Source organism: Rhinoraja longicauda, chromosome 16 (genome assembly GCF_053455715.1).
Source record: "Rhinoraja longicauda isolate Sanriku21f chromosome 16, sRhiLon1.1, whole genome shotgun sequence".
Classification (NCBI taxonomy): domain Eukaryota; kingdom Metazoa; phylum Chordata; class Chondrichthyes; order Rajiformes; family Arhynchobatidae; genus Rhinoraja; species Rhinoraja longicauda.
The window spans coordinates 25,340,882-25,356,287 of NC_135968.1; the positions used below are offsets into that span (position 1 = coordinate 25,340,882).

General features: G+C 39.6%; 1 protein-coding gene across 1 annotated transcript in view; it reads left to right on the plus strand.

Moving 5' to 3' along the window:
* The first annotated feature begins 346 nt into the window (after nt 1-346).
* LOC144600936 (V-type proton ATPase subunit B, brain isoform-like) overlaps nt 347-15,406 on the plus strand; it is a 54,415-nt gene continuing 39,355 nt past the window's right edge. The window contains 2 exon segments of the mRNA XM_078412831.1: nt 347-452; nt 2,402-2,409. Of these exon segments, the coding sequence (XP_078268957.1) occupies nt 347-452; nt 2,402-2,409 (114 nt within the window).

The following is a 15,406-nucleotide window of genomic DNA, read 5'->3' on the forward strand; positions in this document are numbered from 1 at the left end:
AGAATTAAAGTGTCCAGCAACCGGGAGATCGGGTTGGTTCACACGGGCTGAGCGAAATTTTCCTCGAAACGCCTTGTATTTGCAAAATTCAGTGGATAGTGAGTGGTTCAGTAGTTCCCAAAACCAAGGCTCAGAGCTTCCCCACTCCAGCGAGGCCCCGTCGTCTTAGCAACGGCAGCGTTCCCACATTGGACAAGACGCTCGGTCCGCGCTCATCGCGCCGGTCGATGATGACGCGACAAGACGTGACGTCATGCGCGCTCCCGCGGCCACGTCGGGCCCGCGCGTCACCTGAGCCGCAGAGAGGTTTAGTGTGCCCGGGGGCGCGCTGGAGCCGAGTGGAAAGATGTCGCTGATGGTGAAGCAAGCGATCGCCAATATACCTGCACAGTTTGGGGCCAGGGAGCACGCACAAGCAGTGAGCAGGAACTATTGCTCGCAGCTCAGGCTGAGTATGTGTCCGGACATCGCTTGACGATCAGCTGAAAGCATCACGCTTGTTGCAACCTACTGAAAGTGTAGCCCAAGAGTTGTAAATATTCGGGGCCTTTGAGGTGCTGGCGATTCATTTACTTTTAATTGCAAGAACAGGGGTTCTACTTCCTAGTTTAAAGCATTCAAGCAAAAGTTTCATTTCCAGGATAGGTCACGTTGGCTTTTCAAAAACTATTAGCAAATGATTATTCTCTCGTGTATTTTTCTTCAATGCAGTTAATGTTTTATTTGTATTAAGTATAACTCAATTTCCTCGCCTGTATCAGGCGGAGGCTTCATGTTGATCCATTGATATCTGAAAGCCTCGAAGTGTCACGGTTACCACAACAATTCAATTATTTTGGTTAAGTTTTAGGGTCTGACCTCCGAGATTCAGAATGTTTCTGGGAATTGAATGGAATCTCGTTCCCCCTCTATCTGCAGTTTAGTTTGTTAATTGATGATCCCAAGATTTCATGTGATTCAGTCTTGTGACTTGAGAAAAAACAGGACATTCAAATTTGGATGACCAGTTGGTTGATTTTATTTTTGAATTATTTTGTTACGCTGTTTACATTGGATTAGTTTTGGGCCGTCTCAGATTCGGGAATGGAAACATTTTTAACCTCTTGTTTTGATAAAGTCAGCATGATATCAAGTTTCTTTGTACAAATGTGGAGGAGAGCTTCACTAGCTATAAATTAAGGAGTGTTCAAATAACATTGTCTCACTTTTAAGTTAATGTCATTTTCAGGTTTTGAAAGATTTGCATATTTTTTGTGAATGCTTAAAAACCTAATCTATTAAGTCATCTGATTAAACTTTGTACTGGCTGGTTTCACTTTTTTAGCATTACAAAAACATTTTCAGGCTGTTATATTTATGAAGATGATTGTAACAACATTTCCTTTTTATGTAATGCCATTTGAAATGAGGAGCAGAATTGATGTCGCAATCTGGCCAAATATTTCACATGGTGATGATTTGAAACCTTCGTAAATATTGTGACTCAACTATGTCCAATAGTATGGTAGGGTTGGGTTAGGTAGCATAAGTGATACCATTAGTACAGCAGAGTGATACCATAGAATTTTCATAATTTTTATTTGTATCTCTTTGAATGTTACGTGATTTTAGATTTGGGAGTAATTTGATCTTGATCAAAATTCATGGTGTTCATAAGAGAACAATTCTGCCCAAAATATTCTGATTGGGTCAGATTTGTTTTCTTCTGACTTTCAGTTTGCTGACAATAACTACCAAATGTTGACATCCTGGTATTAGCATTCCAGTGAATGCCATTTCTCTTGAAAATAAGGAAATGATTGGAAATTAACTTAGTTGTCTGAAATCATCCAACTGAAATCATCTTCAAAGAAAATAATACCTAACCTCCTTCTCTTGCAATGTTATATTTGGCATTTGCAAATACCCTAACTAATAATTTTAATTGGATAGTGACAAAATGGACTTTTTGTCATTTTTGTGCCTTATCTTTGCAGATTAGGAAATTAGCTAAATTGGGAATCTTGCTCCTTTTTCTGTTAATTAGCAGCATAGGAAAGCTGAAGTTCCAATTTAGTTTGAGCTCCCATGTGACTATTTTGATTGATGGACTGTTCCATATTCAAGGACTCGATGGCTAACCTAAATGAGGATACCCATGCCATCACAGACACCATCAGTAAATATATAGAGGATTACATCTCAATCTGACGACTCCCCAACTGACAACCACAATGAGCTGTGACTCACTCCCCAGCGAGGATCAAGTCCGATTTGTTCAAGGGAGGTTATCATGACATCAGGAAATCTAGGTATGCCCTTTGCAAAGCCATCAGGGACACCAAGGTGATTCCAGACCAAGCTAGAATCCCACACTATCCACACAAATGCATACCTACAGATGGCGTGCATATTATAACAGTGTACAAAGTGAAGTTGGGTAGAATTGCTGGCAACTCTGTATCCCTCCCCATGACCTCAGTGCATTCTGCTTGTCTCCCCACTCCCCAACCTGTATCCACGTATCACTTGCCAGGCTTTGCCCACCCCACCTCTCTTTTCCAGCTTTTTGCCTCCTACTCCACTCAGTCTGAATGAGGATCCTGACTGAATCATTATCTGCTCCTCATTCCCTCCACAGGTGCTGCCTGTTATTGATATTGTGCCATTATCACAGGTGAAGAGAGAACTTGATGTGTTTTCTGGGGTAGACAAAATGCTGGAATAACTCCATGGGACAGGCAGCATCTCTAGAGAGAAGAAATGGGTGACGTTTCGGGTTGAGACCCTTCTTCAGACTGCTTTCTGATGGAGTTGTTAGCTAATGGTGCGATTTTGTAGGGAAGTCGTTATTTAATAAAGGATATGCAGAGACTGGAACTAAATAGTTTTAACAAAGAGCTGAAACAAACAGAGAATGCGGTTGACCCACCTTTTCTGCTGTGCTCCACAAATTTATTGAGTAACCTGTGAGGCAGTCCTGGAAAAGAGGGATTTAGTCCAGTTTCATCAACCAATATAGTGGAAGATGTTCAGAACTTCTAGTCTAGCTTTTGAGAGAAGTGTGAAGCCAAAGTTGTGAAATCTTGAATTAGAATGGTGCAGCCAGGAAAAGGCCATTTGAGCCATTGAATATACACTTCCTGGTTCTTTTAGCATATATATGCTCTCTATCCTTCCTCCCCCCCCCCCCCCCCCTCAAAGTACTATTCAAAATTCCCTTTTGAAATATACTTGTGAGTTAAATTAGGTAAACTCTGGCCAATCGAATCTTGTTTTTTTTACTGTTGAAAATAACATGTACCTTAAAAATGCATCTAAAGTAACAGATTCATTACGAAAGCTACATGTTACTTGAGTAAGATAGACATAAACAGCTGGAGTAACTGCGGGTCAGACAGCACCTCTGGAGAAAGGAATAGGTGACGTTACAGGTTGAGACCCTTCTTCAGACTTCTGATGTTATTAAAGTAACATTACTTAAGTAAAATAACTCCTGACTTTTCTGGTTCTTCAATTTTCAATTAAAAAATCTTGATGTATTATGAGAAATGTCAAGTGTCAGCACTTATGTTAAGAGTGATTTTTGTTCTCCCTCTGCATAGAAACAAGAAGTACTTTGTGGCTTTAGTTAGTTATGTTCTAGAAACTTGCAGCTAAGGTGAATTTAGTGTGGAGCTTTTTATTTAAAAAACTCTGGTCAAAATGCGTGTGTTAGATATTGCTGAATCCATTCACAGCTTGCCAAGCTTTGGGACCCGAAACAGAAATATTTAATATTTGAAATGCAAAATCATTATAGGAAAAATCAATAAAAAATTGCAGGATATCAATTTTGTCTTTTTCAATTAGTGTTATTTTCTTGGGTAAATCCATTTTGCTGAACCACTATTTAATTGAGAGATTGGCATCTGTATGGGTTTGGGAATTCTTGCCAATTAATTACTTTAAAAGTAATTAAAGTTGCTGTTATAATTTTGGAAATATCGTATAGTCAATTTGTGCACATCAGGTTCTATTAAACAACATTATGCTAGTACTCAAATGTTTTTTTGATGAAATCCCAAAACTGGAGATTAGTTTTAGTTTTAGAGAAACAGGTCCTTTGGCCCACCGAGTCCACATTGACCAGCGATCCCCGCACATCAACACAAGGCTAAACACACTAGGGACAATTTTCACTTATACCAAGTATACAAACACAAGCTAATTAATCTACAAACTTGTACGTCTTTGGAGTGTGGGGGGGAAACCAAAGATCTCAGAGAAAACTCACACGGTCACAGGGAGAACGTACAAACTCCATGCAGACAGCACCTGTAGTCAGGACGGAACCCGGGTCTCTGGCGCTGCAGGCAGAGTAAGGCAGCAACTCTATCGCCGTGCCACCGATGCTCCAAATCTGATATAAATGAAAAGATATTAGAAACTCTCACCAGCTTAGGAGGCATCTGCAAAAAGAAAAAAGTTAATATTTTTGGTTGAGGATTCTGTTTTGTGATATTGATTGAGAAATAAATTGATTCATAATGGCTACAATGTCTTTCTGGGAAAACTTTTAATATTGTGCAAACTTACTCTTGTGACTTGACAGTTCACTAATAGCTAAAAGGAACAGAAATCTGTGGTCAAAAAGGAGGCAGAATCTTGTACTTTCTCTTCCTTTTTTAAGCATTGCACTGAAGTAAGCAATAAAAAATGAAATTATTTGTTAAGCCTTGATACGGAACAATTCTAATAGCTACACTAGTATATCTTCTGAGCATTATTTATTTGGAGGCAGAAAAGTAAATGCAGCCTGCTCCAGGATATTACTGTGTATTCTTATGCATCAGTTTTATTACTTTTTCATGTCTGTTCTGGAATATATGCAATCATTAAATTTATCAAAGTAGGTTTGAAAGTGCAGATTTATTCTGCGTAAGTACAAAAATAAATCCTGACCAGGATTTTTTTGTTCCTCTATCTGAACATCTACTTTCAAGTGAACCTTACTTTTTAGTCTCGCTCTCCCTCCCTCTCTATCTCAATATGTTTATTATTTGCCCTCCTTGCATCAAAGCGCATGCTTCCAACCCCCACACTGTTATTCTTGTGTTTGCTTTCACATCTGCCTTGGCTCCTGTTTTGACCACCGTGTTTTTGAAAATTCCCATTTTTAACATCATCTCTCATAGTTCTGAGAAATGACTAATTGGCTTTCCTTATGCACTTTGCATTTGTCCAAGTTTAATTTTCTCAGCTCCTGTGTTACTTGCTCTATTCACGATTACTAAATGGTCGAAGGATATTTTGCTACAAATTCCTTGTCTAAATTGCACCAATTTGGCTTGCATCATATCAAATAGCTCGGCCTCTCCCTGTACCTTTTTTTATCAACTCTAGAATATTTTGCCTTTTTAAGCCTATCATCTTTAAAACCCATGTTCTCTGCTGCCTGACAACATGCCAAAAATGTACTCCCTGCATAGTTCAGCCTCCAACTCGAGCTGTTCTCCACTTTTGATAATTTGATTTTCTACCCAAATATCCTTTGCTTGCCTTCAGTATTTACCATACTGTCTTCAAATTTTGTTCTTGTGTTGAAATGCAGGTTCATAGCACAACCATTTCAATGCGTAACCATGTTATCGCATAACCATGTTATCGCATTTGCATATATTGTTTTGCTTCTAGTCTAGATTATTGACAAGAAGTTATCCAAACGTTTCCTCCGAGCCTCTTTTATTATCTACTGGTAATGGTTGAGGTGGGAGGTTGGAATGTGCTCCTATGTTGTTAAATATCGCATACCTTTAATTACTTTATGCTCCAGTCACTATGTGAACATTTTAAAACATTATTTAATTATATCTTCACCATGTTCTTCAACACTTTCACTCGATTGAAACCATCAGTCTCTAACTTTTAAGTTTGTCCCTGGTATGCCCAGCATGTGATCAGGAGGGCCAGGAGCGGAGGAGGAGGCCACGGTCAGAAAGGTATGGGAAGGGGAATTAAAATGGAGCAGTATTGCCTTGGCTGATCGACAGGAACAAGCAGAGACTCGGTGACTGTTTCAATGAGCACTTGCACTCGGTTCACCAAGGCCTACTGGATCTCCTGGTTGCTAACCAAGGGTGAAGGGGATGGGGGAAGGGTGAAGGTGAGGAGGGGGTGCTGCACCAATGCAGGAGAGGTTTGGTCCACTTGGTCTAGTACTTGTTTAAAAATCTGGAATAAGTGTTTTACTCAAAGTAAATTTCCCAGCTGTGATACTGAACTGCCTAGTTTGTTCAAATTGTTCAAAGTGCATACATCATTATATACCACAAAGAATAAAAATAAGAAAGAATGGAGTACTTTGTTGTCCTTGTTTTTGGATATCAGTCCCGAATTAATTTGTGGGATGTAGGTAACACTGGCCAGACCATAGTTTATCCCAAATTTAGAATTACACTTGAGGAAATTGCTAACTTGAAATGTTAGTCATTATGAACTAAGCAGTTGGGTAGGGACCTTCAGGGTTTTCAGAATTACAGTGATATGGTACTTCATGATAGAATGCTGGTGTAATTTGGAGCGGGTATTTTTCCCATTTGCCTGTCATTCTTTTTCTGAATAATGTCTCGTACTTGTGAGGTGCAAGTGAAAAGAAATTGGGAAATTGCTGCAGTGCATCCTATACACGAGGATGGTTGTATTGCCAATAAATTTGTTGTTTTTGCATTTCATAAATCTTGAGCTTAAGTTTTTGGAATCTCGCGAATTCAGATTCCTGATTTAGCTTTGTAGGTGGTAGAAAGGCTTGCCATGAAAGTGGGATATAATCCATCAGCCTCCTTGAGTCGCAAACTGCAGATGCTGGCATCTTGAGCAAAAAACAAAGTGCTGGAGGAACTCGGCGGTCAGGCAGTATCTGTGGAGGGAATGGGCAGATAATCATTCAGATCCACAGCCTCGTTCAAATTGAGTGGTGTAGGAGGCAAAAAGCTGGAAAAGATGGTTGGGGGTGGGGCAAAGCCTGGCAAGTGATATATGAATACAGGTTGGATTGGGGGAAGGGGTTGATTAGTTGATGGGTGAAGTAATTGACAAAGGCTAGAGATGAAAAGGAGATAAAAGGGTAATGGAAGCATCCGTGCGGGGAATGGATGGGAGATATTTTGGATCGAGATCACCTTCAGGCCTCTTCGTGAAGAAGGGTTCCCAAGCGAAATGTGATCTGTCCATTCCCTCGTGGATCTTGCATCCTGCCATGCACAAAGCCATGCTGACTGCCCCTAATTAAACCATTCTCTTCCAAATGGGAGTAAATCTTATCCCGAAGCATTCTTTCCAATAGCTTCCCTACCTCTGGGCTCCGCCCAACAATTCCATGGATTCTCTTGAGACTCACCAGCCTATAATTCTCTGCGTTTGTTTGATAAATTTGAAAATACTTTAGTGTTTTAGTAATTGAGTTTCTTGCCAGAAGATATTCAATCTCTGATTTGGTCCCTTAGTGGGGTGGCTAGATTAATTGATATTTTAGCCAGTGGTGACTTGCTAGAGGAATTGACAGTGGTATTACCATTGGTTATCAAGGGTAGTTAGTTGGATACTCTAGTCATTGTCTGAAATGTTGGTGGTGCAAAATTACTTGCCACCTATCAACTCAGGCTGACTATGTCAAGGATTTGCTGCTTGTTAGCATGAACTGCTTCATTTTCTGAAGGGTTGTGACTGTAATGGGCAAATGTGGAAAATTAAGCAAACAAACTCAATACTGACCTTGTGGAGAAAATTCAAAATTTTGCAGTTGCAAATTGGGTTGAACCTGGATCTCTGCCAAGGATCAAATTCTAACATTAACTCAGATTTTCTCTTTCTGCAGATGCTAGTCAACTTAATGAGTATTGCCAGCATTCCTTATTTTGGAATTTCCAACAACTGGTTGGAGCATTGTTTTCTCCCCTCTGACCTCATTCAACCCTGCCCTCCGCGCGCACACGCGCACACACACACTCACTCACTCACTCACTCACTCACTCACTCACTCACTCACTCACTCACTCACTCACTCACTCACTCACTCACTCACTCACTCACTCACTCACACTCACTCACTCACTCACTCACTCACTCACTCACTCACTCACTCACTCACTCACTCACTCACTCACTCTCTCTGCTCCAGACAGCTAAGGCTATCAAGCCTACACAGCCCTTCTCGGATGACATCAAGGATATATGGTACTATTTGTCTCCACCCTTTTGTGTTCCATTTGTTCTCGTATGTTCTCCATTTGTTTTAAAAGTTTGTGTAAATGTTCTCTGGTTTGTTTTATGTGGGGGGTGGGGGAGGGTGTTGGGGACACTTTTTTTAAATCTCTTACCTTGCCGGGGATGCAAGGTGTCACAAAATGCTAGAGTAATATCAGACTGATAGTCTGAAGAAGGGTCTCGACCCAAAACGTCACCCATTCCTTTTCTGCTGAAATGCTGCCTGACCCGTTGAGTTACTCCAGCATTTTGTGATGTCTTTAAATTGTAATTGTGATTGTGATTGCCTTCTCGGCTACTTAAAGTGCACCTGATTACTTTCTTCCCAGTTCTGATGTAATTTATCTCAAACATTTATTTTCTGTCTCCAAGGATCTGTCTGATCTGTTGAGCATTTCCATATCTTTTTATGCCTATTTTAAATTTCCAGAATCTGTAGCTTTATTTGCTTTTGGACCAGACCATATTTTCTTCCATTGAGCTAATTCTCTCCTCACTTTGGATCATAAATGTAAGATTTTGCATCATCTTCATCTTAACTCTGAATTTAAGTCTAATTCAACAATTCTTGTTACTGAGACGTCATTGCCCTTTGCCACTGATCAATACCAATTGGCCATCATCCTTGGATCCCATGGAATTTGCATTTTTGATTAGCCTCCATATGGGACATTGTCATAGTCCCACATCAACTGGTTTGATCATCTCTTTGTGCAACTCGAAATGGACGCACATTCCGTGAATAAAGATGTGTGATGATAGATGTCATTGGCATTCCTGGTGCAAGAGGAAATGTGGGGTTTTTAAATCCCTGATTAAGTACTGATGTATATTTGTAGATATATTGAAGATTAGACTGCCTGTGGTGCCACTACAAAATCTATCTTTGTCCACCACAATCCAAGGACAGTTCAAAGAAAGGAGTGCTGATCACACATTACTCATGTAACTAATGCAGTGAATACCATGCATGGAAGTCTTCTCTAAGAAATGAACATCTTTGGTAACATCCTAAGAATTCAGTAGGGATATTGAAGAAGTTGAGGCGGGATGTTTGGGGGAGACGGCTGGTGAAAGCAAAAATATATCTTCTTTCTATTAAATTAATTGTGCACGATGTTATATTGAAAATATGTGCTTCAAGGCCATTGCAACAAAGAGATGGATTCTTCAGTTATGTAGACCTTAAAGAAAATTCTTGGTTTTTAGTGAAATAAAATGATTTATTCATCCGCTATTGTAACTTTTTTAACATGAAAGGAAGCAATTATGGGAATCTTAACCCATGCTCTCTATCATGACTTAGTGGAAGAGAAAGTCTGGCAATTGTTGTTTCTAATGTAATCTGATATACTCCATTCTATTTTGCACATAGTTTCACAGGAATAAGAATGGGTTACTCTGAAATCAGCGCAATTGAGCAAATTGTTGACTTTGCCCCTCATGCAGATTTTTTTTTCAATCTGCTTTGTAAAACCCATAGTCAACTGTTTGACTTTAACCGAACAATGAAATTCTTACTTGTGACAATTTAACAGGCCTGTAAATATAATAGAGATGATATATACTAATCAAAGAATACAATATATTATTAACTGTAAAACTAGGTAACTTAGTTGTGCAAAAAATAGTCCATAATGCAACTGAAATGTTGCTTTGGTTTTGCCATATTGCATTGTAAAGCCAGTGTAAAAATAGAAAAGGAACTTGAATTGTGGGAATATACATTGTTCAATTATTACTCAAAAGAATACTTACGCCATTATTTTCCCTAATATTCATGTACCATGTGATTTGATGCCTTTAACAGAAACCTGGGTACTTTGCTGCATTTGCAGCAATAGTTGCTGGCAAGAATTGTTTCATTTTCAAGCTCCATCATTGATTTCTCAGATGCAACAATTTGTAGAAATTTGGGAGAAGTGTGAAATGGTGAATTTTGATGGGAAAGAAACATGGGAAAAGAGCAATGACATGGGGTATATTTGCACAAATCTTTGAAAGTGGCAGATGAACGTATAGAGAAAGCAATTTTTAAAACAAAAAGGCATTTAGGATCTTGGATTTTGCTTTTAAACTGCAGAAGCAACAAGGGTTACGATAAGCTATAGAATGTAGACACAAAAGGCTGCAAAAAAAGGCTGCATCTCTGGAGAGAAGGAATGGGCGACTTTTCGGGTCAAGACCCTTCTTCAGACTGATGTCGGGGAGTGGCCGGCACAAAGATAGAATGTAGTTGGAGACAGACTGGTGGGAGAACTGGGAAGAGGGAGGGGATGGAGAGAGAGGGAAAGCAAGGGCTATTTGAAGTTAGAGAAGTCAATGTTTATACCACTGGGGTGTAAGCTACGCAAGCAAAAACTGAGGTGCTGTTTCTCCAATTTGAGTTGGGCCTCACTCACTCTGACAATGGAGGAGGCACAGGACAGAAAGGTCAGATTGGGAATGGGAGGGGGAGTTGTAGTGCTGAGCAACCGGGAGATCAGGTAGGTTAAGGCGGATTGAGCAGAGGTGTTCAGCGAAACGATCGACGAGCCTGCGCTTGGTCTCGCCGATGCACAGAAGTTGACGCCTGGAACAGCGGATACAGTAGATGAGGTTGGAGGAGGTGATCAGCTAATTGATTTCTGAAGGTTACACTGGAGAAGGCTTTTGGTACAGCCTTAGTAAATCCTTAACTACAATTTCTGGATTTCCATATTTAACTGCATCTGCATAAACCATTTCCTATTAATTTCATTGTGAAAAGACACATTTATGTGATGTGGGTAGTTTTACAAAAATCTATATTGATGTAACAGATCTGAATGTTGAAATAAAGACTAGATCTAATTTTTTTTAAATATTGGTTGTGTTCATTGATTTTTTTAATAGTTTTGCATCAAACTCACTGTATTCACATTGTACATTAAATGAAGAAGACTATCCCTCACCAGTAGAACTTTTGCTGAAATTAACAATGAAATCTACAAAGTATAATTAAGTTAGGGCAGCACTATGGCATAGTGGTGGAGCCTCTGCCTTACAATATCAAAGACCCAGATTTTATCCTGACAATGGGTACTATCATCACGGAGTTTGTACGTTCTCCCTATGACCGCGTGGGTTTTCTCTGGGTGTTCTGGTGTCCTCCCACACTTCAAAGATGTACAGGTTTGGCTTCAGTAAAATAAATTGTAAATGATCCCTAGTGTGTAGGATAATATTAGTGTATGGGGTGATCGTTGTTTGGCGAGGACTATGGGCCGAATGGCCATTTCTGTGCTATATCGCTAAAGTCTAAAGTGAATAAATACAAATCTGAGAACCAGTTTGAAAGCCACTGATTCAATATACTTGTTCTCGTGGACATTACTGATAATTTGCTCATATAATGATAACAGCGTACTCATAGCGCTTTGAAGGAAGCGCACTGTCCCTTGGCATTTAAGAGATATTAGTGGAGATGATTAAAAGAAAATAGTCACCAAAATTTTTTGAAATTCAATTTATTTTCTAATAATTGGTACCCTTTTGATTTTCCAGAAAAAACTTTAAAAATTGCATAAACATTTCCATTAAGTATTTATTCCTGCAAAAGTTGATTTGCGGTCTGATGTCTGGTTGCAATATGCAAAGATCATTGATGTCAGAGCAAAAGAAAAGGGAAGAGTTCTTGATTATTGTGATTAAGATTTCCATTTTTGAATATGTTTTCAAAAAAGTCAAATTCCCGAGTTATTGCAGAGACAGGTACTTAATAGTTACTGAATCATTGACTTTGGTTATTTATATCTAGAATGTAATGTCACAGGGACTTAAAGAGAAAATAATGAATGACATAAAGTTTCATTGTTTTCCTTTGTGTATAGTGGATGAGCTAATTCAGGTCTTTAAATGATAAACTTTTTGATAGAATCAGTGAACATGTTTGGAAGCACAAAAAAAGTTAGCTAGAGCAAGGATGACATATTTCCTTCCCTAAAGAGCATTAGCAATACAGATCCATTTTTTTTACACCACTGACCGTTCTCTTCATTGAGATGAGCATATATATACACAATTAATTTTAAATTCCCCTGCTTTTAAAGGTGGAACTTTAATTGTGCAGAATCAGGGGCTCACTTCTGTAGCTACTATCCAATAACTTAAACACTGCTACCATCATACCCTGTAGGTGATACACTTAAAGTTCGTGGAATTGTTTACACTGAATCAGACTGTTGCATAAAGTATTAATACTTAATAATTAAGTTCAGTTAAATTCATCTACTTACAGAAGCATTTTATGTACAAATGTAATGAAACCAAACAACTTATAAAGCTGTTTTTTATTATCTCAATGTTCCAGCACATGCCACAGCCAATCCTTTACTTTTGAACTGTGGCTTACAATCATAAAACAGTATAATGTGACAAAAATAGAAAATGCTGAAAATACTCAGCAGGTTAAATAGTATCCATGGAAAGAAAAACATTGATAACTTTCAGGTTGAAGAAATATTCTGCAATATTTTCAGTTTTTGTTTCAGATTTCCAGCATTGGCAATTTTTAATTTTCAGTAAATTGTGGCAGTTTATTTGTGCACAGAAAGTTCTCGCAGATAACTGAGAAATAATTGGATGGTCTACCATCATGTTTGGATTGAGGAATTAATGAAACTGGAGAGCTTGCATGCTCTTTGGATAGTGCTGTCGGATCCTATACTTGCACCCTGGAAAGCCAACAGCGCTGGACATAATAGCCTCCCCTGAAATATAATACTATTAACACACATCATTGAACTAGCACATCAGATGATATCTTCGTCCGGAAGACAAGGCTGTAGTAGATTGCTTTCTTGAATTTTTGTTTAGAGACTGGCGGGAAAGGGAGAATCTTTGGAAAGTACAGTTTGTTTTATTGGCTCCAATCATTTTCTTTGAAATGTTTAAAGTTGGATTCAGTGGACAAGCAGGATATAATTTCCTTTCTAGTTAAAATGAAACATTCTAAAGTGAATTTGTTCTTGGTTTTATTAAATACACAAGTACTGCAGCTGAAGGTATAATCTTTTAACATTGCATCTATGCAAGTATTCTGGGAATGAAATTATTTGATTGTTTAGACAGACATGTATGTCAATATTATGCATAATATATGCAGATTCCAACCCTTCTTCAGACCCTTCTTCAGACTGATGTCGGGGGTGGGACAAAGGAAAGATATAGGTGGAGACAGGAAGATAGAGGGAGATCTGGGAAGGGGGAGGGGAAGAGAGGGACAGAGGAACTATCTAAAGTTGGCAAAGTCGATGTTCATACCACTGGGCTGCAAGCTGTCCAGGCGAAATATGAGGTGCTGTTCCTCCAATTTCCGGTGGGCCTCACTATGGCACTGGAGGAGGCCCATGACGGAAAGGTCAGACTGGGAATGGGAGGGGGAGTTGAAGTGCTCGGCCACCGGGAGATCAGATTGGTTAACGCGGACCGAGCGCAGGTGTTGAGCGAAGCGATCGCCGAGCCTGCGTTTGGTTTCGCCGATGTAAATAAGTTGACATCTGGAGCAGCGGATGCAATAGATGAGGTTGGAGGAGGTGCAGGTGAACCTCTGTCCCAGTTTCACTCTAATACTGTCTTAATTATGTTGAAAACATAAAGACTACTCTCCTTATACCAACAATTTCTTAATACGATATATATTTTCTACATTTGGTCCATGCCGACCAAGATGCCCCATCTACACCGGTCCCACCTACCTGTATTTGGCCCCTACCTCTCCAAACCTTTCCTATCCGTTGACCTGTCAAAATTAAAAAATATATATTTTATAGTACCTGCCTCAGCTACCTTCTCTGGCAGCTTGTTCCATATACGCACCACCCTCTGTGAAGTTACCCCTCAGGTTTCTATTAAATCTTTCTCCTCTCACCTTAAACCTACTTCCTCTGGTTCTTGATTCTCCACTTTTGGGTAAAAGATTGTGCATTCACCCCATCTATTCCCCTCATGATCTTACACACCTCTATAAAATCACCTCTTGGTCACCTGCGCTCCAAGGAATAAAGTCTTAGCCTGCTGAATCTCTCTCTGTAGCTCAGGCCCTCAAGTCTTTTCTGCACTCTTTCTAACTTAACAACATCCTTCATATAGCATGAATTGAATGCACTTCAAATGCAGCCTCACCAACATCTTGTACAACTGTAACATAACATTCCAAGTTCTTTAGTGAATATCCTGATTGATGAAGGTTAATGTACCAAAAGCTACCTTGACCACCGTATCCACCTGTGACATCACTTTTAAGGAACAATGTACCTGCACTCCTTGATCCCTCGGCTCTGCAACAGTCTCCAGAGTCCCACATTCACTGTGTAGGTCCTGGCCTGGCTTGACTGTGCAAGAACTTATCTGCATTAAACTCCATTAGCCATTCCTCAGCCCACTTGCCCAACTGATCATGATCCTGCTATAATTTCTGATAATCATCTATGCTATCAGTGAAGGAAAATAACTGCAGATGCTGGTATAAATCGAAGGTATCACAAAATGCTGGAGTAACTCGGCAGGTCAGGCAGCATCTAGGAGAGAGGGAATGGGTGACGTTTCGGGTCGAGACCCTTCCTCAGACAGCAACTGCAAAGCCAACAGCGCTGCACATAAAAGCCTCGTCTGACCAATTTTCTGGCACCTCATCATTGTCTAATGATGATTTATATACTCAGCTAGGACACTTGCAATTTCTTCTCTCCCACAGTGACCTCGGATATATTTGGTCAGGTCCAGGAGATTTATCTACCTTCATATGCCTTAGGATGATCAGCACCTCCTTGGCAGTAATATGGACTGTTCTCTAGATATCTTAATTAACTGTTCCAAGTTCCCCAATCCTCGTGTCTTTCTCCATGGTAAAAACAGAGGAGAAATAATCATTGAGTATCTTGTCCTTCTCCTGCAGCTCCGCACAGACTATCACTTTGGTTTCAGAGGGGGCCTGTTCTCTCTAGTTGCCTGGTTTCATCTAATTTACATAAAATCTCTGGATTTCCCTTAACGTTATCTGCCAGAGCTATCTCCTATCCTCATTTTTGCTCTCTTGATTTAGGTATGTATGCACCTCTGCTCCTGAAACTCCACCAGAGATACATGATCCCAGCAAACCTGTTACTGACCAGTGCATACTTTTAGTTCTTAATGTACTAAGGTCAAAGTAAAACATTGATAT